This window comes from Diceros bicornis, chromosome 12 (genome assembly GCF_020826845.1).
Source record: "Diceros bicornis minor isolate mBicDic1 chromosome 12, mDicBic1.mat.cur, whole genome shotgun sequence".
Taxonomy (NCBI): Eukaryota; Metazoa; Chordata; class Mammalia; order Perissodactyla; family Rhinocerotidae; genus Diceros; species Diceros bicornis.
The window spans coordinates 65,616,620-65,638,977 of NC_080751.1; the positions used below are offsets into that span (position 1 = coordinate 65,616,620).

At 37.4% G+C, this 22,358-nt stretch overlaps 1 protein-coding gene across 1 annotated transcript in view; it reads left to right on the plus strand.

Moving 5' to 3' along the window:
* NBAS (NBAS subunit of NRZ tethering complex) overlaps nt 1–22,358 on the plus strand; it is a 328,999-nt gene that overhangs the window by 115,797 nt on the left and 190,844 nt on the right. The window contains exons 22-25 of the mRNA XM_058551762.1: nt 178–261; nt 12,201–12,354; nt 18,911–19,096; nt 20,671–20,844. Of these exons, the coding sequence (XP_058407745.1) occupies nt 178–261; nt 12,201–12,354; nt 18,911–19,096; nt 20,671–20,844 (598 nt within the window). The remainder of the gene's footprint in view (nt 1–177; nt 262–12,200; nt 12,355–18,910; nt 19,097–20,670; nt 20,845–22,358) is intronic.

Below are 22,358 nucleotides of genomic sequence, written 5' to 3' on the forward strand. Positions count from 1 at the left end.
GGCACTGCTTCTCCGGCCATGCTGAGGCCGTGTCCCACATACAGCAACTAGAAGGATTTACAGCTACGACATACAACTATCTACTGGGGCTTTGAGGGGGAAAAAATAAATAAATAAAATCTTTAAAAAAAAAAATAAAAAATAAAATGCTTATGTATTTTTTTTTTTTAATTTAAGTTATAAAGGTGACTCCTTGATGGTCATTCCTTGGCATGAACGTCAACACCGAGAGAAAGATTGGTGCGAGGAGTTGGAGTGCAGGTAAGAATGAGCCAGCACGAGGGGTCTTCATTTCTTTGTGGGATGGATGAATAGAAGGCCCTGTGCAGGTGGTGTGCGGTGTACGATCACTTACTTGATGGTGGTCCCAGATCGAGGGAGTTTGTGTGAAGTTCTTTCAAAAACTTGGCTTTACTTAATTATGTTAAATTTTTTTTATTGATGTTTTAATAGTTTATAACATTGTGAAATTTTGGGTTGTATGTTTTTGTTTGTCCATTACCATGTCTCCCTTCACCCCTTGTGCCCACCCCAGCCCGCCATTGCCCCTGGTAACCACAATACAGTTTTCTGTGTCCATGTGTTGGTTTATATTCCACATATGAGTTAGATCATGCAGTGTTTGTCTTTCTCTTTCTGGCTTATTTCACTTAACATAATACCCTCCAGGCCCATCCATGTTGTTGCAAATGGGATGATTTTATCTTTTTTTATGGCTGAGTAGTATTCCATTGTATATATATGCCACATCTTCTTGATTCAGTCATCAGTCGAGGGACACTTAGGTTGCTTCCACTTCTTCGCTATAGTGAATAACACTGCAATGAACATAGGGGTGCATAAGCCTCTTTGGATTGTTGATTTCAGGTTCGTTGGATAGATTCCCAGTAGTGGGATAGCTGAGTCATAGGGTGTTTCTATTTTTAATTCTTTGAGGAATCTCCATACTGTTTTCCATAGAGGCTGCACCAGTTTGCATTCCCACCCGCTGTGTATGAGGGTTCCTGTTCCTCCACATCCTCTCCAGCATTTGTTGATTTTTGTCTTGGTGTTTATAGCCATTCTAACAGGCATGAGGTGATAGGTTAGTGTTGTTTTGATTTGCATTTCCCTGATGATTAGTGATGTTGAACATCTTTTCATATGCCTATTGGCCATCTGTATATCTTCTTTGGAGAAGTGTCTGTTCATTTCCTCTGTCCATTTTTTGATCGGGTTGTTTGTTTTTCTGTTGTTTAGTAATGTGAGTTCTTTATATATTATGGGGATTAACCCCTTGTCAGATATATGTTTTGCAAATATTCTCTCCCAGCTGATGGGTTGTGTGTTCATCTTAATTCTGGTTTCATTTGTCTTGTAGAAGCTCTTTAATCTGATAAAGTCCCACTTGCTTATTTTTTCTTTAGTTTCCCTAGTCTGGGTAGGCATTCATCTGAAAAGATTCCTGGTATGACCAATGTCAAATAGTGTGTTGCCTGTATTTTCTTCTATGAGTTTTATAGTTTGAGGTCTCAGCTTCAGGTCTTTGATCCATTTTGAGTTAATTTTTGTGAATGGCGATAGCAGATGGTCCACTTTCATTCTTTTGCATGTGGCTGTCCAGTTTTCCCAACACCATTTATTGAAGAGACTTTCCTTTCTCCATTGTATGATCTTAGCTCCTTTGTCGAAAATTAGCTTTCCGTATGTGTGTGGTTTTATTTCTGGGCTTTCAATTCTGTCCCATTGATCTGTGTGTCTGTTTTTGTGCCAGTACGATGCTGTTTTGATTACTATTGCTTTGTAGTATGTTTTGAAGTCAGGGATTGTGATGCCTCCAGCTTTGTTCTTTTTTCTTAGGATTGCTTTAGCTATTCGGGGTCTTTTGTTGCCCCATATGAATTTTAATATTCTTTTTTCTATTTCTGTGAAGTCTGTTATTGGGATTCTGATTGGGATTGCATTGAATCTGTAGATTGCTTTAGGTAATATAGACATTTTAGCTGTTTTATTCTTCCAATCCATGTGCATGGGATGTCTTTCCATTTCTCTATGTCATCATTGATTTCTTTCAATAATGTCTTGTAGTTTTCATTGTATAGGTCTTTCACCTCCTTGGTAAGATTCATTCCTAGATATTTTATTCTTTTTGATGCAATTGTAAGTGGTATTATCTTTTTGAGCTCTCTTTCTGTTAGTTCATTATTAGCATACAGAAATGCAACTGATTTTCGTAGATTGATTTTGTACCCTGCGACTTTGCTGTAGTTGTTGATTATTTCTAATAGTTTTCCAACGGATTCTTTGGGGTTTTCTATATATAAAACCATGTCATATGCAAATAGTGAGAGTTTCACTTCTTCATTGCTGATTTGGATTCCTTTTATTCCTTTTTCTTGTCTAATTGCTCTCCCAAAACCTCCAGTACTATGTTGAGTAAGAGTGGTGAGAGTGGGCAGCCCTGCCTCGTTCCTGTTCTTAGAGGAATGGCTTTCAGTCTTGCCCCGTTGAGTATGATGTTGGCTGTGGGTTTGTCATAAATAGCCTTTATTATGTTGATGTACTTTCCTTCTATTCCCATTTTGTTGAGAGTTTTTATCATAAATGGATGTTCTATCTTGTCAAATGCCTTCTCTGCATCTATTTAGATGACCATGTGGTTTTTATTCTTTGTTTTGTTGATGTGGTATATCACATTGCTTGATTTGCGGATGTTGAACTATCCTTGCGTCCCTGGTGTAAATCCCACTTGATCATGGTGTATGATCTTTTTAATGTATTGCTGTATTCAGTTTGCCCATATTTTGTTGAGGATTTTTGCATCTATGTTCATCAGTGATATTGACCTGTAATTTTCCTTCTTTGTATTGTCTTTGTCTGGCTTTGGTATCAGGGTGATGTTGGCCTCATAGCATGATTTAGGAAGTGTTCCATCTTCCTCTATTTTTTGGATTAGTTTAAGAAGGATGGGTATTAAATCTTCTTTGAATGTTTTGTAAAATTCACCAGAGAAGTCATCTGGTCCTGGACTTTTATTTTTTGGTAGGTTTTTGATTACTATTTCAATCTCTTTACTTGTGATTGATCTATTCACATTCTCCATTTTTTCTTGGTTCAGTTTTGGGAAGTTGTACGAGTCTAGGAATTTATCCATTTCTTCTAGATTGTCCAATTTGTTGGCGTATAATTTCTCATAGTATTCTCTTATAATCCTATGTATTTCCGTCCTATCTGTTGTAATTTCTCCTCTTTCATTTCTAATTTTATTTACTTGAGCCTTTCCTCTTTTTTTCTTAGTAAGTCTGGCTAAGGGTTTGTCAGTTTTGTTTATCTTCTCAAAGAAGCAACTCTTTGTTTCATTAATCCTTTCTACTGTTTTTTTGGTCTCAATTTCATTTATTTCTGCTCTGATTTTTGTTATTTCTCTCCTTCTGCTGACTGGGCTTTGTTTGTTCTTCTTTTTCTAGTTCTGTTAGGTGTAATTTAAGGTTGCCTATTTGGGCTTTTTCTTTTGTGTTAAGGTGGGCTCGTATTGCTATGAGTTTCCCTCTCAGGACCGCTTTTGCTGCATCCCATATGATTTGGTATGGCATATTTTCATTTTCGTTTGTTTCTAGATATTTTTTGATTTCTCCTTTAATTTCTTCAATGATCCATTGATTGTTCAGTAGCATGTTGTTTAATCTCCACATTTTTGTCACTTCCCCAGTTTTTTTTTCTTGGTTGATTTCCAGTGTCATAGCATTATGGTCTGAAAAGATGCTTGTTATGATTTCAATCTTCTTAAATTTATTGAGGCTTGCTTTGTTTCCCAACATATGGTCTATCCTTGAGAATGTTCCATGGTGTAAGATAATGGTCTACTTTCATTCTTTTGCATGCGGCTGTCCAGTTTTCCCAGCAACACTTATTGAAGAAACTTTCCTTTCTCCGTTGTATGTTCTTGGCTCCTTTGCAAAAATTAGCTGCCCATAGATATATGGATTTATGTCTGGGCTCTCAATTCTATTCTTTTGATCTGTGTGTCTCTTTTTCTGCCAGTACCATCCTGTTTTGATTACTATAGCTTTCTAGTGTAGTTTGAAATCAGAGAGTGTATACTTCTAGCTTTGTTCTTTTTTCTCAGGATTGCTTTGGCTATTTGGGGTCTTTTGTTGTTCCATATAAATTTTAGGAGTCCTTATTCTATTTCTGTGAAAAATGTCCTTGGGATTTTGATAGGGATTGTGTTGAATCTGTAGATTGCTTTAGGTAATATGGACATTTTAACTATGTTAATTCTTCCAATCCATGAGCACGGAATATCTTTCCATTTCTTTATGTCTTCTTCCATGTCATTCAAGAATGTCTTATAGTTTTCAGTGTACAGGTCTTTCAGTCCTTGGTTAAATTTAACCCTAGGTATTTTATTCTTTTTGTTGCTGTTGTAAATGAGATTGTTTTCTTGATTTCTCTTTCTGCTAATTTGTTGTTAGTGTATAGAAACACTACTGATTTTTGTATGTTGATTTTGTACTCTGCAACTTTACTGTATTTATTATTTCTAATAGTTTTTTGGTAGATTCTTTAGAGTTTTCTACATATAAAATCATGTCATCTGCAAATAGTGACAGCTTTATTTCTTCCTTTCCAATCTGGATCCTTTTATTTCTTTTTCTTCGCTTATTGCTCTGGCTAGGACTTTTAATAGCATGTTGAATAAGAGTAGTGGGAGTAGGCATCCTTGTTCTTGGAGGGATAGCTTTCAGTTTTTTTACCATTCAATATGATGTTAGCTGTGGGTTTGTCATATATGGCCTTTATTATGTTGAGGTACTTTCCTTCTATACCCATTTTATTCAGAGTTCTTATCATAAATGGATGCTATATGGTGTCGAATGCTTTCTCTGCATCTATTGAGATGATCATATGATTTTTGTTCTTCCTTATGTTAATGTGGTGTATCACATTGATTGATTTGCAGATGTTGAACCATCCTTGCCTCCTTGGAATAAATCCCACTTGATCATGGTGTATGATCCTTTTAATGTATTGTTGTATTTGATTTGCTAATAGTTTGTTGAGGATTTGGGCATCTTTGTTCATCAGTGATATTGGCCTGTAATTTTCTTTTTTTGTGTTGTCCTTGTCTGGTTTTGATACCAGAATAATATTGGCCTCATAAAATGAGTTAGGAAGCATCCCCTCCTGTTCAATTTTTTGGAAGAGTTTGAGAATGATAGACATTAAATCTCTTTTGAATGTTTGGTAGAATTCACCAGAGAAGCCATCTGGTCATGTACTTTTGATTTTGGGGATGTTTTTGATTATTGTTTCACTCTTCTTACTAGTGATTTGTCTATTCAGATTCTCTGTTTCTTCTTGACTCAGTTTTGGAAGATTGTATGATTCTAGGAATTTAACCATTTCTTCTAGGTTGCCAGTTTGTTGGCATATAGTGTTTTGTAGTATCCTCTTAATAATCCTTTGTATTTCTGTGGTATTCATTGTAATTTCTCCTCTTTTGTTTCTGATTTGATTTATTGACTCTTCTTTCTTTTTTTCTTAGTGAGTCTAGCTAAATGTTTGTCAGTTTTGTTCATCTTCTCAAAGAACTAGCTCTTAGTTTCGTTGATCTTTTCTATGGTCTTTTTAGTCTGTATTTCCATCCTGATTTTTATTTCTTTCCTTCTGCTGATTTTGGGCTTCTTTTGTTCTTCTTTTTCTAGCTCCTTTAGGTGTAATATTAGATTGTTTATTTGAGGTTTTTTTTGTTTCTTGAGGAAGGCCCGTATTACTATAAACTTCCCTCTTAGTACCACTTTTGCCAAATCCCATAGATTTTGGTATGTGTGTTTTTATTTTCATTTGTCTCCAGGTATTTTTTGAAGTCTCCTTTGATTTCTTTGTTGATCCAATATCTATTCAGTAGGGTGTTATTTAGTCTTCACATATTTGTGACTTTTCCATCTGTCTTCTTGTAGTTGATTTCTAGTTTCATACTGTTGTGGTTGGAAAAGATGCTTGATATGACTTCAATTCTTAAATTTACTGAGACTTGTTTTGTTTCACAACATATGGTCTATCCTTGAGAATGTTCCATGTGCACTTGAGAAGACTGTATTCTGCTACTTTTCGCTGGAATGTTTTGTATATATATCTAATTATGTCCATCTGGTCTAATGTTTCATTTAACACTGATGTTTCCTTGTTGACTTTCTGTCTGCATGATCTATACATTGATGTAAGTGGGGTATTAACGTCCCCTACTATTAATGTGTTGCTGTCAATTTCTCCTTTTAGGTCTGTTAATAATTGTTTTATATATTTTGGTGCTCTTATGTTAGGTGCAGATATATTAATAAATGGTATGTTTTCTTGATGGATTGTTCCTTTTATCATTATACAATATCTATCTTTGCCTCCTCTTATCTTTTTGGCTTGAAGTCTGTCTGATGTAAGTATGGCTACACCTGCTTTCTTTTGGTTGCCATTTGCTTGGAGTATCATCTTTCATCTCTTCATTTTGAGCCTATGTTTGTCTTTAGAGTTGAGATAGGTCTGCTGGAGGCAGCATATTGTTGGGTCTTATTTTTTAATCTATTTATCCACTCTGTGTTTTTTGGTTGGTGAATTCAATCTATTTACATTTAGGGCAATTACTGATATATGAGGACTTAAAACTGCCATTTTATCTTTTGTTTTCTGATTGCTCTATATTTCCATTCTTTTTCCTTGTGTTTATCTCAGCCATTTCAGTTGGATTGTTTTCTGTGATGTTTTTCTTGGTTTCTTCTTTTTTTATGTTTTGTGTCTCTGCTCTGAATTTTTATTTTTTGGTTGTCATGAGGTTTGTATAAAAGTTTTCATAGATAAGATAGTTCTTTTTCTGCTGATATCATCTTACTTTTATTTGCCTATATAGGTTCGTTCATTTTTCTTTTCCCCTTCTATGTTTTTGTTCTTGCAAATTATCCCTTTTTATGTTATGAGTTTGTTGCCAAATTGAAGTGCTTATAGTTATTTTTAATGCTTTCTTTCCCTTTAACCTTTATGTTATAATTGTTTACCATCCTATTCGGATATAGAGTTGCAGTTTTCTGATTCTATCTGTCTATTTATCACCTTGCTCAAAGTTTTGTATACCTATGCCTTTTCCTTTCAGGTAGGAGAGCTCCTTTCAACATTTCTTGTAAGTCTAGTGGTGATGAACTCCCTCAGCTTTTGTTGTGTGGGAAAGCCTTTATTTCTTCTATAACTTTACTGGATAAAGTATGCTTGGCTGACAATTTTTATCTTTCAATATTTTGAATATATCATACCACTCTCTCCTGGTCTATAGAATTCTGCTAAGAAATCTGCTAATAAGCTTAATTGTGGTTCCCTTGTAGGTTATTGTTTTTCTCCCCCTGGCTGCTTTTTATATTCTTTCTTTGTCATTGAATTTTGACAGTTTTATTGTCATGTGTCTTGGAGAGGTCTTTTTGCGTTGATATAATTGGGTGTTCTGTTAGCTTCTTGGATTTCTATATCTAATTTTTTCGCGAAGTTTGGGAAGTTCTCAGCTATTATTTCTTTAAATAAGCTCTCTGCTCCCTTCTCTCTTCCTCTCCTGGGATACCCATTATTCTCATATTGGCCTTTCTAATGGAGTTGGATAATTCTCATAGAATTTCATTTTTTGAAAAATCTTTGTTCTCTCTCCTCTTCTACCTGCATCATTTCTAGGTTTCTATCTTTGAGTTCACTAATTCTGTCTTCCATATAGTCTGCTTGATTTCCAATGCTTTCTACTTTATTCTTGGTCTCATTTATTGAGTTCTTCAGCTCCTCAACTTCTGTTTGGTTCTGTTTTAGAGTTTCAATCTCTTTGGTAAAGTTTTTCTTCTGTTGATTAATTTTATTCCTGATCTCATTGAACTGCCTTTCTGAGTCTTCTTATAGCTTTTTGAGTTTCTTCATAACAGCTACTTTGAATTCTTTGTCAGTTAGATCACAATCTTTCATGACTTGATGTTTGGTTTCTGGTGAATTGTTATTTATTTATTTTTTGATGCCACATTACCACGGCTCTTCTTGTTGCTTGATGAGTTATTCCTCTGTTGGCACATTTATTGTAGGGAACACTTTTTAAATTTAGGTATAGCTTTGTTTGTTTTGATTCTAACTATTCAACCGATTGGAGAGTAGAGGCCTTTTTTTTTTGTTTTTTTTAGTAGGTGATGCTATATCAACAGTTTTTGGTTTCTCTTACCTGAGCTGCCTCTGGCTATATTTGGTGGTTGGCAGTTTTCACCCTCCATCACCTCTATTAGGGGTGTCGCTGGTACTCTTGTCATCGCCGCCTGTGCTTCTGGGGGGTCACTGATGCCTTGTTGCCAGCGTTGCTGCAGTCGTTGGCTTTGTTACTGGGGGTATAGGGATGGCTGATGCCTCTGCCGTGTCTGGGATCACTTGGGACTGAGCCACTGCCGTGGTGGTGGGAGACGGGGGAGAGTGGGGAGTGAGCTGGATTGTTGGGTAACGTCTCTACTGTTGCTTGTTTCCTTGTGGCTGCATGCACCACTGTGTTTGGGAGGCTGTTTCCATGTGCGCGCCTCCACTGCTGTTACCAGGCTCTGAGTTATGGCGTGGGGCTCCACCTTTGTTGCTACTTTGCTCCCCATGGCTGCAGGCGCTGCCATGACTGGGGGGCTGGAGTTGTTTGCGTGCCTCCTCTGCTGTCCACTGGATTCTCTGAGGCTGGGGTGACTGGCTCAGCTATCGTGGCTGAAGGGACAGGATCCTGGGCACTGCCTCTGCTTTTCCTCCGGTTCACCTCCTCTTTGTGCTCCAAACCACCCACCTCCGTATGTACCAACGTCATGGTGTGTTTGGCAGTGTAGCCTTTGTTGGGTTATCGATGCTTTATTTGCTGTAAATTGAAGGGGAGAGACATAGGGATCCTCTCCCACTGCCATGATGCCAGTGTCTTCTTCCCTTCATTTTGTTTCTTTCACTTTTGATATCTGAGTTAATAGAATATGTAACTCTTAGTTACCTTTTCCATTTCAATGAGTTTTAGTGTAATAGCAATGGAATGTCCTGCTGTGTTGTTGGTGTTATTTGCTTTTAAAAAATTATTTGTTTTTAATTTAATTTTTATTAAAGTTGTTTATATTTGCATATAGTTCATAGAGTTAAAGTTTTCTACAAAACTTGTTTAAAAAAAAAATTAAAAAGCAATATCCAAAACCCATAGTCCTTTGTTTCTCTTCTTCTATGTCATGCTCTCTAGAAGCGAACTACTTTCATTCTTTTAAATGATTGTTTGGTATTTACTCTAATCTCTGAATAACATAATTATGTAGCTACTTCTTGGTTTTTTAGTGCTGGCCATTAACTGTGGAGTTTATAGAATGGAAGATAATGGTTTAGTTTCTTTTTACTCTGTGTACCGCGATCCTCCTTGAGTGTTTGTATGCCCCCTACTCCCTTTTAAAAATATTTTACTGTCATTTCAGTGGAGTTTCAGGAGAAAGTGTAGCTTAATGCATCGTATGTATCAGCCATATTTAACTAGAAGTCCTTATTTACCAATTGTAATGAGAGATTGGAGAGGTAGATAAATTGGAAAAGAAGGGAGGTTGATGCCAGTGGATATGGAAGTGGGGAAAGGTGTGATGATACTGTTGATTGCATTTCTGTCAATTTAAGATGGTGCTTTTAACAAGGTATCACTGCCGCATTTGTCTGCTACTTCTCACTTCTCCTTAGCCTATGCCTTTTTATGATTCTAACAAGTAGATAAGTGGAATGAGGGCATTTATTCTCAGACTAGGCACAGCAAGCTAAAATGTAAGCAAAACTTGCTGTGCTGGAGCTCCTAAAACAATAAAAATGAAAAACCTGGAAAAGTTTGACAGAGCAAAATATGCTTTTGAAGACCATACAAATTTTCAGTAGTACAGGCCATATCTCGTTGCCTTTTCTTTTAATTAATGTCTTCCCTCTGTTAGATTCAAGAATATTGAAGGAAGAAAACCACGCAGTACCTGTACTCATGAAGTACGTAATCTAGCAGGAAAGAGGCTGCTGCTGTCAGTTACTAATGTGATGAGTGCTGTGAGAGAGAAGCTCAGGGTTCACTGGGAGCCTATGATGGGGAGACTAAACTTGGTGGAGGCCAAGGAAGATGTTACTGTGGAAGTGATGCGAAATCTGAGGTTTGAAGGATGAATAGGATTTAACTCAGTGGAGGATGAGTTTGGCAAATGAGAGGAGGCAGTGTTCTAAGCAGAGGGAAGAGCGTGTTGGAAGGTTCAAGGCAAGGCCCCTTTCAAGGACTGAAAATAAGGCATGTATTGTTGAAGTATACAGGACAAAAGTGAGATTGGCACCTGGTGAGGCTAGAATATTTTAAGGCAGTTTACAAGCTATAAAAGTGTAGGCAGTGGGATGATATAATTAGGTTTCTGTTTTTAAAAAGATTACTATATCACCTGAGGATATCATGAATTCAGTTTTGATCTTGTTGCATTTGAAATCACTTTGAAATATCTAAGAGCAAATAGCAGGAAGATTTTGGAGTCTCTAGGTGAGTTCTGGGTTAGGGGTAAAAATATGGTAGATTTTATAATGTCTGTGATAATTTATATTGTAGAGTTGAAGGGGAGACCTAGATCCATAGAGTGAGAAGAGAGCTGGACTAAGCATTTGATAGAGCTAGTATTTAATGGTCAGCTAGAAGAGGATATTCTAGCAAGATGACTGAAAAAGAGCAGCCAGAAAGATGAGAGAAGTCATGATGGTATAGGGCATACTGGAATGAAAGAGCAGCATGTTTCTGGAAGGAGAAAGTAGTTAAATTCTATCAAATGGTAATGAAAGGGAAATAAGGACTGAAAAATATATCAAAGGAACTCAGAGTTGCTTATGGGTATTTTTCCCTGCTGAAATAGGGCAGCTTTTTTAAAGGGAATGTTTCAGGGGAAGTGATGGGATTTTTGTGTGGCAGTGATGGGGAAAAATCACTGGTCAGATAGTTAATGGCAGTTGTGAGACTAGGTAAGTAAAGGACTACCAATTATAAGCACAGTAGGTTGTCTAAGGCATGTGGATAAAATGCCCAAGTATTTATGGGCTTTGTGTCTGGTCATATATTATTATAGCTACTAATAATTCCCATAAAAATAATACCTATCAATAAAAATTAAGCACCTGCTCTGTGCCAGTGTTCTCTATGTACTTTCTTAATATTATTTTGAATATTCTTGCATAGTGTTATTCCCTTTTTTTATGTGAATAACGTGAATCTTAGACTAGATTTAGCTGAGTAGTTTATGCAGGGTCTCACAGCTTTCAGTGATGGAATTGTGCTTCAGCCTCAGTTCTGGCTCCAAAGCCCCTGCCTTGTAATAGTAACAATTCTACCCCTTGTCATTTACTACCTACTTACTGTAGATGAATGAATGTCCCTAATGGGACGCAGCATTTTTCCATATGTCTATCTGAAATATCTTAGTGTAATTTTTTTATTTTTTAGTCCTTAGCCTTGTAAGGAAATTGGCCAGGATCATCCTCATAAAAACTCATAATCTGTGATCTGTGTGACGCTGTCCTTGTGTACATTCCTCTTGATGTTTTTTCTCTTTTGCTCCTGTTGGCGAGTGGTATAGAGTAGTTCTGAATTTTGCAAATGTCAGTGCAGCACCATGTTACTGACACTTTGTAAAGGTATATTATCAACATGAATCAGGCGTATTTCCTCTTATATTTATGAACATGTAAAACAAGATTTCATAATTTATATTTGAATTGGAATCGCCTGGGGCTGTTTTTCCTAAACTAGGCTTGGCTGGCCATCACTGGTAATTTTGATTTAGTAGGTCTGTGGCAGGCACCTACCCATGTGCATTTTGTAAAAGCTTCCCAGGGTGATTTTGATTTTTTTAATACTTACTTGATTGATTTTTGGCATAGTTTTTTTGATTTATTGTCCATTCTGATATTTTAAATCGGGAAAACTAATAGGAAAATAAATTACACGTCCTAAAAATGTCTCATTTGTCTTGTAAGTGTGCACATACATACAAGAAAACAAACACACCCCCCCACCGATACATACATACTCCCTGTCTCTATAACCACTCTCTCCCTGTCTCCGTCCCTGTCTCTCTGTCTCTGTCTCTCTCTCATTCACAAAATTATAATTTTTCCCTGCATTCCAGTAAGTTATTAATTGTTCCTTTTGTGCTTTCCAGAATGGTGGTTGAACCAAGTCTCCAGGATGAAAGTGAATTCTTGTATGCTGCCCAGCCTGAGTTACTGAGGTACAGGACAAGCCAGCTTACAGTAGAGAAGGCTGTGGACTGGTATCAGACCAGAGCAGAGGAAATAGAGCATTATGCCCGACAGGTGAGGGGAAAGTGACATCTGCTGCTCAGTGCTGCAGCGAGGCTGTGTGGGATCCTTAGGATCTAGTGCATGTAGCGGCTGCTGACCGTGCTGCCAGGGATCATGTATATGGTTTGCAAGGGATGAAGTGAATATTTCTTATTACTTTTGTTTATTTATTCTTTGCCTCAGAAGCTTTTGTGTCTTTTTTCTTTTATTCTTAAAGAGCAAATACATACAAGAAAAGTTGTTCAAAAGCTTTCTTTAAAATATAAGCTGCAAGATATGGTATATATTGTCCTAGATTTTCTGCATATTTTTAATAGGCTTAGTACCATATTAATTTAAAAGATTTGTATCAACCTAGAAATGCTTGACTAGTCCCTTGTCATATTGTAGTAGTGTAGTAGATTGTAATTTTTCTTTTCAGGCGCCCTGTTCGAGGCTCTGTTTCTAGTGTTTTCCTTAAAGTCCAAGTCTAATTTTCCTCAGTTTCCGTGTGCCTGTACTGAGATGCATCAGAGAGGGAGTATGGAAGGGAGAGATGAGGATGATATTGAAGCTTAGGATATCTGAATACTAATCTTGACTCTTCCACCAGCAGACCTATTGACTCTGGACCTGCTACCTACCTTTTCTGTACCTTGGTTTTCTCATGGGGTTAGTTCTTGTACTAGAGTCAGTGAGAACAAAGGAAACATACAGGAGATAACATTAAAAAGTTCTGCTAATCGAGTGCTTTGCAAATATAAGGAATAGTTGTCTTCATCTTAGAGAACAGAAGTTGGTTATTCAGAGCCAAGAATGGCAGAATGCACTTTGAAATCTCATTCAGGGTCTGGCCAGTGGATGACTTTTTCTTTCTACTCACAGTCTTGGCTTTGGACCACCTCTCCTACTATCAGTTTTTCATTTGACAGGAAGGGTGATTCCAGAGAGTCTGATGAGCAGCAGTACTGTGGGAAGGAGTATATACCCTTTGTTTAAATTTCTGCTTAGTGTGTCTGGCACAGCCCCATGTCTCCAGTTGATAGTCTTGAATTCCTGTTTAATCTAATTCCTATTTTCAGTATTCATAGAATTGAAGATGAATTATTTGCTGGAGTTGATGGGAATATTATAAACCAAACTTTTTGGAGGATGGCCAAGAATATTTATGATCGACTTTCCAGGTTTTTGAACATGGCTAAGGACCATAGTATATTTGAAAATGTTTAGAATCCCAAGCTATCATAATGAGAAGAATCTCTGGAGATGATCTAGTCTAATTCTCTCTGTTATAGATGAATAAACTAAGGTCCACAGAAAGGAAAGTGAGCAACTTGCGCACGGACACAGTGGCAGAGCCAGACAAAATCCAGGTCTCTGTATAATCTTTCTTATAGAGTCCATATAAGAATAGACAATTACACAAATCTTAATGACTGAGAGCAAGATAAATTAATCTAAACAAAAGTGGTTCTCAATTTTCAGACCCCATAGTGTCTTTTTTTGTAGCAAATATTTTGTCATGCTTCCTTGTTTTCCGGATGTGAAAATCATAGACAATTCTTATTTACAAAAGCAGTTTCCAAAAAAGTTAATATTATGACTTAACTTCAATATCTAGAATAAATAAAATATGTAAATGTTTGATCATGACTACACTAGGAAGTAATCAATGAGAAATCACTTTGAATGAGACAACTGAAATAGCAGACAGATTCAGGTATGTTGTATTGTTGAGTCAAATACCACAAATTGCTATCTGGAATGCGAACAGCTTGTGGTAAAATTTTTAACAAAACAAAGTAAAATCTTCCCTCTATTATACTGTATCTGCGTTCCCAGAAAGTTCAGTGTAAGTTAAACCATACAAAATAGAATTTTGTGTCAATGTTAAATGAAGTTGAGATCTATCTAGACTCTGACCACTGTAACTTGGTTTTCAGGACATTTGAAGGGTAGACAGGAATGGGGATAAGTTGGTTTTCCTGGACTGCCCCGCACCTTACAGGACTTCTAGCATTCCTGGCTTCCACCCACTCAGAGTCAGTAGGTCCCACTAATTCCTGTGATGGACAGAAATGCCTCCTCAGATTTTCAGAATGCCTCCTGGTGGACAGTTTTGCCATCGAGAACTGTAGTCTTAGACCAGTATCATGCACCTGGAAATGACCAGTTCATATTGGTCACATAAGCAAAGGCATTATTACTTTGCCAATACAGAAGAAACTCACTTGGTAATAATAGATGAAGAAAGCTCTCAAGTGAGCTAGTGAGGCACGTTTTTGTACAGGCAAATGTAGGTTATGTAACATGCATCTACACATTTTTTAAGACTCCAATGGCATCATATGATTTACTGAAATTGTGCAAATGGATGTAGTTTACTGTTGTCTCTGGCTAACAAGAAAAAGGATCATGTTTTATGGATCAGTTTTGTCTGAGCACCTTGTGGTTTCTTAGCTTAACTTCTAGATGCAGCTTTTGGAGAGTAAGGAGAAAAGTGTATGTGTGTGTGTATTTATATACACATTTAAAAAAACTGATTTCTAGGTGGTTCTGTCAATTGAGCTAGGAATGAGAATTCAAAAAATTTTTCATGCCTTTAAAAAGTCCTGGGCAACCAGCCTCATGCATTTCAAAAGATCAGTAATGACTCTTCAATTTTTATTGTTTAAATATTTTGTAACCCAAATTTTAATCATTATTCAGGTTTTTAAGAATAGCAGTAACAAAAAGAGAAAAAGGGCCACACTGGAATGCAAAGTAAATTATTTTTCTTACACTAATCTGTTCTTATTTATTTGTTTATTTTATATACTTCAGTTTTAGAGGAGTTTTAGGTTTATAGAAAAACTGAGTAGAAAGTACAGAGAGTTCCCATATTCCCTGCCTCATCTCCCCCCGTACCTATCAGTTATCCCTATTATTATTAACATTTTGCATTTGAGTGTACCTTTGTTATAGTTGATGAACCAAGATGTCCTTTAGTAGGTGAATGGATAAATAAACTGTGGTACATCCATACAATGGAATATTATTCAATGCTAAACAAGAAGTAAGCTATGGAGGGACGGTAAATGCATATTGCTCCGTGAAAAGACAATTTGAAAAGGCCACATAAGGTATGATTCCATCTATATGACGTTTTGGAAAAGGCAAACCAATAGAGACAGCAAAAAGATCAGTGGTCGCCAGGGGTTGGTGGGGGAGGGATGAATAGGTGGAGCACAGAGGATTTTTAAGGCAGTGAAATAACTCTGTACAATACCATAATGGTGAATACATGTTATACATTTATCCAAACCAGTAGAATATACAACACTGAGAGTGAACTCTAATGTAATCTATGGACTTTAGGTGATTATGATGTGTCAGTATGGGTTCGATTGTAACAAATGTACCACTCTTGTGGGGGATGTTGATAATTCAGGAGGTTGTGCATATGTGGGCCCAGGGGGTATATGGGAAATCTCTGTATTTCCTGCTCATTTTTGCTATGAACCTAAAACTGCTCTAAAAAATAAAGTCTATTAAAAACAAACCATAGAGCTTTCTGAAATGGAAATTTTTTAACAGTCTAGCAATAATTCCTAGACATCTTGAATTCTTTTTTGAGTAATTAGGAATAATTATAAAGAAAGACAAGTGATTTTGGGGTGCTTTATTTAGCTGGTTTGTGTTCTTTCATCTCTTTCATTTATTTAAAAACACTAAGAGGTGTTGTTCTTTAGCTTCATTTTAGATATTGACGTTTCATGTGGCTTATGCTACAATCAAAGTGATACCTGACATGGTTTTATCTTTTTTACTTTTAGAGGTTTAACTGATGTGAGATTTCTTTTTCCTTAGTGTCTACAAATGCCTTTAATAAAACTTGGTTGTTGGTTTAGGAGTCGTGTACAGTGGTGAAATTTATCCAGTGAGGGCTTGGGGTATGTGGTATAATTCTGTGAGTTGCATTAGAGCCTACTTTCATTTAAGGTGTCAGTAATTTGATTTTAAAACATTTTTACTTCAGTAGGTATTTGGGAAGGTAACAAATTCAAAGTTGGTATTAAAAAATAAATCTGGATCACAGAATTGGTAAGTGTGTTACAAATTGCTAAGGTATATATGTTCAAACATTACTTGCACAAAGTTATGTTTTATGCGTCAAGTTTTCTTCATTCTTTCTGAAAATTCACCTGAGATAGAGCTTTTTTTTTTTAAATTGGTATACAAGTAGATGTATCCTTTCAGACATGAATTTTATTTTAATTACTAGACATTAAGTTAAAAACATTTATCTGTTGAAGTTTTACCAGATCCCTCCTGTTTGCCTTATGCCTTACGTACCTATAGTTTTTCCCCTTATAGTTATTTGTGCCACTCTTTCCAACTGCAAGTGCATTTCTTTTTTTGTCACCTTGTCTTCACCTGTCAATCTCTGGGTCTTTGAAGGGCTTTGGGTGGTCCTTGAATATCGCTTGGCGTTTTTTCTTTGCGTTAACCTGGCTGTCCCTCTCCCCCTCCTCTACTCCTTGCACCCCACCACCTCCTCGTCCTTCTCAGAGAAGATTTTGCTTTGTATTTCACTGGGAAATTTGAGAATTCACTTCCATTTGCCCTTACTCTTCCCCGTTTTTCCCAGAGGAAGAGGTCTTTCATCTTGCGTTCAGTCTGCTTGCTTTCTTTACCTGTACCCTGGATTCCACACTCCCACTGCTCAGGATTGTTCTGTCAGTCGCCTATTCTCTCTCTCCTGTAGCTTCAGCCTCTCCTTTTCTACTGTTATTACCTTTTTTTTGACATATCAAGTTCAAATCACTCCTATTTTGTAAATACAAAAAAAAAAAAAATTAGAGCCATATTCTCCCTGGCTTCTGTTTTAGTTGTCTTCTCTCCATCATAGCTCAGCTTGGAAATAGTCTCTCTGCTCTTTGTAACTACTTGCTCAATGTTTGCTTACTCCTCATTTCCCCGGAGCCTGGCTACTCTTGCTACTCTGCTGACGCTGCATCAGTGAGGCTCCCAGTCTGCCTCTTAGTGTTGATTCCCTTCATTTGTTACTTAACAGCATTGTCCTTTGACACTACTGCTGCTGCTTTCCTGCAATCTCTTCTACTTAGCCTTCTGTGATAGAATTTTCACTTTTTTCTTTGTCTTTGTCTTAGCCATTCATTTTAGTCTCCTCTGTGTGGCTCCTGTTCTTTGGGTTGTCCCTTAAATATTGCTGTCCCCCATTCTGGTAATTGCAATTCTCCTAAGTAGCCTGCCTGTTTTCAGTCCAGTCCATTTCCAGTTCGTCATTCACATTTCATTTGTCATTCAATAAATACTTACTAATATTCTTTCCAAAGTGTCTTAAATCTATTTATGAAATGCCTTAGTTGAAAATCCTTTGGTGGTATTTGCATTTCAGGATACACTGCAAATTCCTTAGCTCAGCAAACAATATTCTTTGTTATCTGGCTCCTCCTTGCTACTCTACCCATGTTTCTCATCGCTTCACTTCATACCTTCTTTTCAGTCTTCTGGAACTAACTGTACTTTCACCACACATTATTCACCTCTGCCTTCCATGCTGGGCTCCTGCCCTCCTTCTTTCTTCACCTACTAATATCCGTTGATTCTCTAAAGTGCATTTTAGTGTTCCCCCCTCTGGGAGACTGTGACACTCTCATGTTGAGCTACATGTCCTTTTCTTTGAGATCCCAGTCATCCACAGCGCCTGCCTCACTCTACTTCGATCACGGCGTTATTGGATTGTGTCTCCCTACGAGATGGAGAGATCTTTGAAGGAAGACACCTCATCTCATTCAGTTTTATATTTCTAACACTTAGAATGGTGCTTAGGCTTAGTTCACAGTAGCTCCTCAATCAACAGTTGTTAGTCCAGGACTAAGGGAGTAATTAAGGAGTGGGAGGAGACACTCTGCATTAAGGCCACATTAGATGATTTTGCCCTCAATCAGAATATGTCATTTCATAAACCTGATCAAGTGATAGGAGTCAAATTGCTGTGTACTGAGCATCTATAGGAAAATTGTTGTTCATTTTAGTGTAAGCGGAGTCTAAATATTTGAATTGAGACAGAGAACGTGTCCCACAGAGTTAGTCATTCAGCAAGTATTTATTGAATGCCTTCTGTATGGGAGGCACTGTGGAAGATAGGTACTGAACAGAAATATAAAAGCCAAACATTCTTTTTGGAGCAGAGTGGTATTGTGAAAGTAGTATTAATTTGGCATGATCACTCACTAGCTATGTTTTTTTTTCCCCTGCCTGTTAATGTTGTGAGAATTATATAGATAAGTATATGTAAAACTGCTCTGTAAATTGCAATGCTCCATGAAGTTAAGATGGTTGTCTTTCTCTTATTGTCTTCAGTATTTCTTGCTGATGGTTTGATTCTTTTGATACAGTTTAATGCTGATATATTTGATAAAGAATTCTAAGGTTTTTGTACTAAATAAAAAATGTATATTACTGATAATGCGATTTTATATAAAATCATTCCAAGAATTGGATTCTGTGCTGGAGGCTTTTACTTTAGAATATATGGAAAAGACGTAATACTCAGAGACTTACTGTGACTTTTCCATTTTAGGTTGACTGTGCATTGTCACTTATTCGACTTGGAATGGAGCGGAACATTCCTGGTTTGCTGGTTCTATGTGATAATCTGGTTACTCTGGAAGCACTGGTTTATGAAGCCGGCTGTGATTTAACTCTAACCTTGAAAGAACTTCAGCAGATGAAAGACATTGAAAAACTAAGATTACTGATGAATAGTGTAGGTTTTTTTAAACTTTCTTTTTAAGCATTCCTTATGTACTTTGATTAATGTTGTCTCAAAGCCAAAGATGAAATGTCCTCCAAACCTGAGAACTTAGTAAATAAAGGAAGGTTTCTTTAAAAAATAAATCAAATTTTATGAGTAAATTACTGAAGGCATCCATAACCATTTTGGCTGTTTTTGTACCTTGCTTGCTCTTTATTCATACTCCTCTGTATATAACATTTTGTTTTCTTTCTAGCTAAACATGATTCTAAACTAGCTGTCATTCTGGTAATCACGTTTCTAATCCTTTGGTGTATTAGAATTCCCGACTCCTTATATATGTCAAGATCTTAAAGAAAAAACGTATTGGAGTTCAGAGGGCTGCTTGGGTGGTTGTGTGAAGAAAACGTCTTGGCTTCAGGGTTAGTATGTTTAGGAGAATTTTCCCAGCCATTCTTAGATTTTGCTTGGGTCACCCTCGGGAGAAAGTACACTCCTCAAAGTTAGGACCTGGTTTCTACTAAGAGAGACACCTTTGAGATGAGAATGATGGGCCAAGGAGGTGCTAGCTGCCGAACAATGCTCTTTTTAGTCTTTTGCTCTTTGGCAGCCTGGTTTGAATGGGCCAGATAAGAGATGGAGTCACAGCTGCCTGATATGTTTTCTGGTCTCCCTTGATTCTTCTCTCTCTCTCTCTCTCTCTCTCTCTCTCTCTCTCTCTCGTACTGTCTTTTTCATCTTCTTTTCTCTTTCCCTCTCTTTCTCATCATCTTTCTCCCTCTTATAAATCCCCTTTTCTCTCTCCTTCTGTCCCTACCTTTCCTTTCTCTTACTAATTTCTTTTCCTGGTAATCCAACCCACAAAAATTGATCCATGTTATATGTAAGCCTCCTCTTAAGAGATTTAGGTGTATCTCCTGGGGTAATTAAGAGAAGAGGTTGTATAATTTTAGGGATAATGAATAAAATTATGTGTGTCATTTGGAGTTTTGTGAAGGTAGATGTAAAGGAGCAAAACGAAATAGATGAAGAGGAAAAGGAAGGGAGAGAATCTAGGATTCTATAGATGAGACTCTTCTCAAGTGGCTTATTTCTAGAGCTTCTTCATGCTTCTCTGTCTCTTTCTCTCTGCTTTTTTCTGTTTCACACTTTCTGTTGATCTGTGGTCTCTTTCTCTGACTCTTTTTACACACACACACACACACACACACACACATACGCACACACACACACTTTTGGGGTGAAACCTCCCTTTGCTCTGGAAGACCTCATGACCGAGTAGCGGTAGCAGTGTATTTGTGTTCCAGAACTGGGCTTAGGCTGTGAGGGACTCCAGAGTGATCATGGTGCTGAAGAGATGGGCTGCAGTCTGTTGTGCTGTTACCTCTCCTAGCCCCAGGCAGAAGGAGACTCTCCTGCTCTCTCTCAGTCTCCTTGTGAGGGGTGAACCAGAGTAAGTGTTTTAGAAAATGTTGGACTTTCACTGTTTAACATCAATCTGATTATCTGTGAGCTTTAGAACTTGTCTGGTATAATCAGATATTTAATTTAATGTGTGTGTTTGTTTTGGTTAATTATATTTTCAGTGTTCTGAGGACAAGTATGTGACAAGTGCTTACCAATGGATGGTTCCCTTTCTTCATCGATGTGAGAAACAGTCTCCTGGTGTGGCTAATGAGCTATTAAAAGAATATTTAGTGACTTTGGCAAAGGGAGACTTAAAATTTCCCCTGAAGATATTTCAGCATTCCAAACCAGATGTAAGTAGAAACTCTAACTTCTTAAAAATCTCTACACTTTTCCCCTACATAATTGGGTTTTATTTATCAATGTTTTATAAAATGGGCTTTGCAAGTAATTTCCCTTTAAACAGAAAAGGAAATGGTTGTCATTTTTTTCTTTAAAAATGTTACAGCAGTTCAGTCCAAACATTTTTTGGAAGTTTATAAAATTATGTTTATTTTGATTGCTTTACTCCAAAATTTGTTGACTCTCTACTACATTTTGGAAACTGGCAATACCAAAAATTCTAATACTTGATAGGTATTGAATTCTTACTATAAATAGGCGCTTTACAAGTGCTAACTCATTTAATCCTACAGCAATCCTATGAGGCAGATATTTTTATTGTATTAATATTACAGGAAGAGAAGATTGTGATACAGAGTGGTTAGGCAAGCTCAGGATCATACAGTAAGGAGTGGAACTCGGGTTCAAGCATAGATACTCTAATTTCACCGCTGTGTTCTTAACTGTTGTGCTTTACTGTAACACCAAGAAAAGAAGAAAGGATCTACCCTTGAGGACCTTCAAAATATTTATGAAATCGTTAGGATCTCATAGAAGATCTTGTAATTCTTAATAAGTCTTATATCTGCTTAAGACTACTGTATTTAGGGGCCGGCCCGGTGGCACAAGCGGTTAAGTGCACGCGCTCTGCTTCTGCGGCCCGGGGTTTGCAGGTTTGGATCCCGGGTGCGCCCATGCACTGCTTGGCGAGCCGTGCTGTGGCAGCATCCCATATAAAGTAGAGGAAGATGGGCACAGGTGTTCGCTCAGGGCCAATCTTCCTCAAGGAAAAAAAAAGGGGGGAGGATTGGCATCCGATGTTAGCTCAGGGCTAGTCCTCCTCACACACACACACAAAAAAAGACTACTATATTTATAGCTCTGTATTTATTTATTTATTTTTTTTTTGAGGAAGATCAGCCCTGAGCTAACATTCATGCTAATCTTCCTCTTTTTGCTGAGGAGGACCAGCTCTGAGCTAACATCTACTGCCAATCCTCCTCCTTTTGTTTTTTTCCCCAAAGCCCCAGTAGATAGTTGTATGTCATAGTTGCACATCCTTCTAGTTGCTGTATGTGGGACGCGGCCTCAGCATGGCCAGAGAAGCCGTGCGTCGGTGCGCTCCCGGGATCCGAACCCGGGCCACCAGTAGCGGAGCGCGTGCACTTAACCGCTAAGCCGCAGGGCCGTCCCTATAGTTCTGTATTTCTGTAGGGTTCAGATAGTTGTTTAGATTTGCTGGTGGTAAGTCAGTTGTTAAGTGTAGCGTACTTTTACAAAGTAAATAACCTCTTAATTTAGCTGTAGATCTAACATGCTGTTTCAAGACATAGTGGCTTTCTTTCCATGGGAGGGGACTCAAGCAGGATGGCATAGTCACTCGAGACACTGACTTTGTAGTGAGATTCAAAGCATTAGATTGGGATTCCAGCAGAAGCCATTTAAGGCCTGTTCTAATCCTAAATTCTAATTGAGTGTTGTTCCT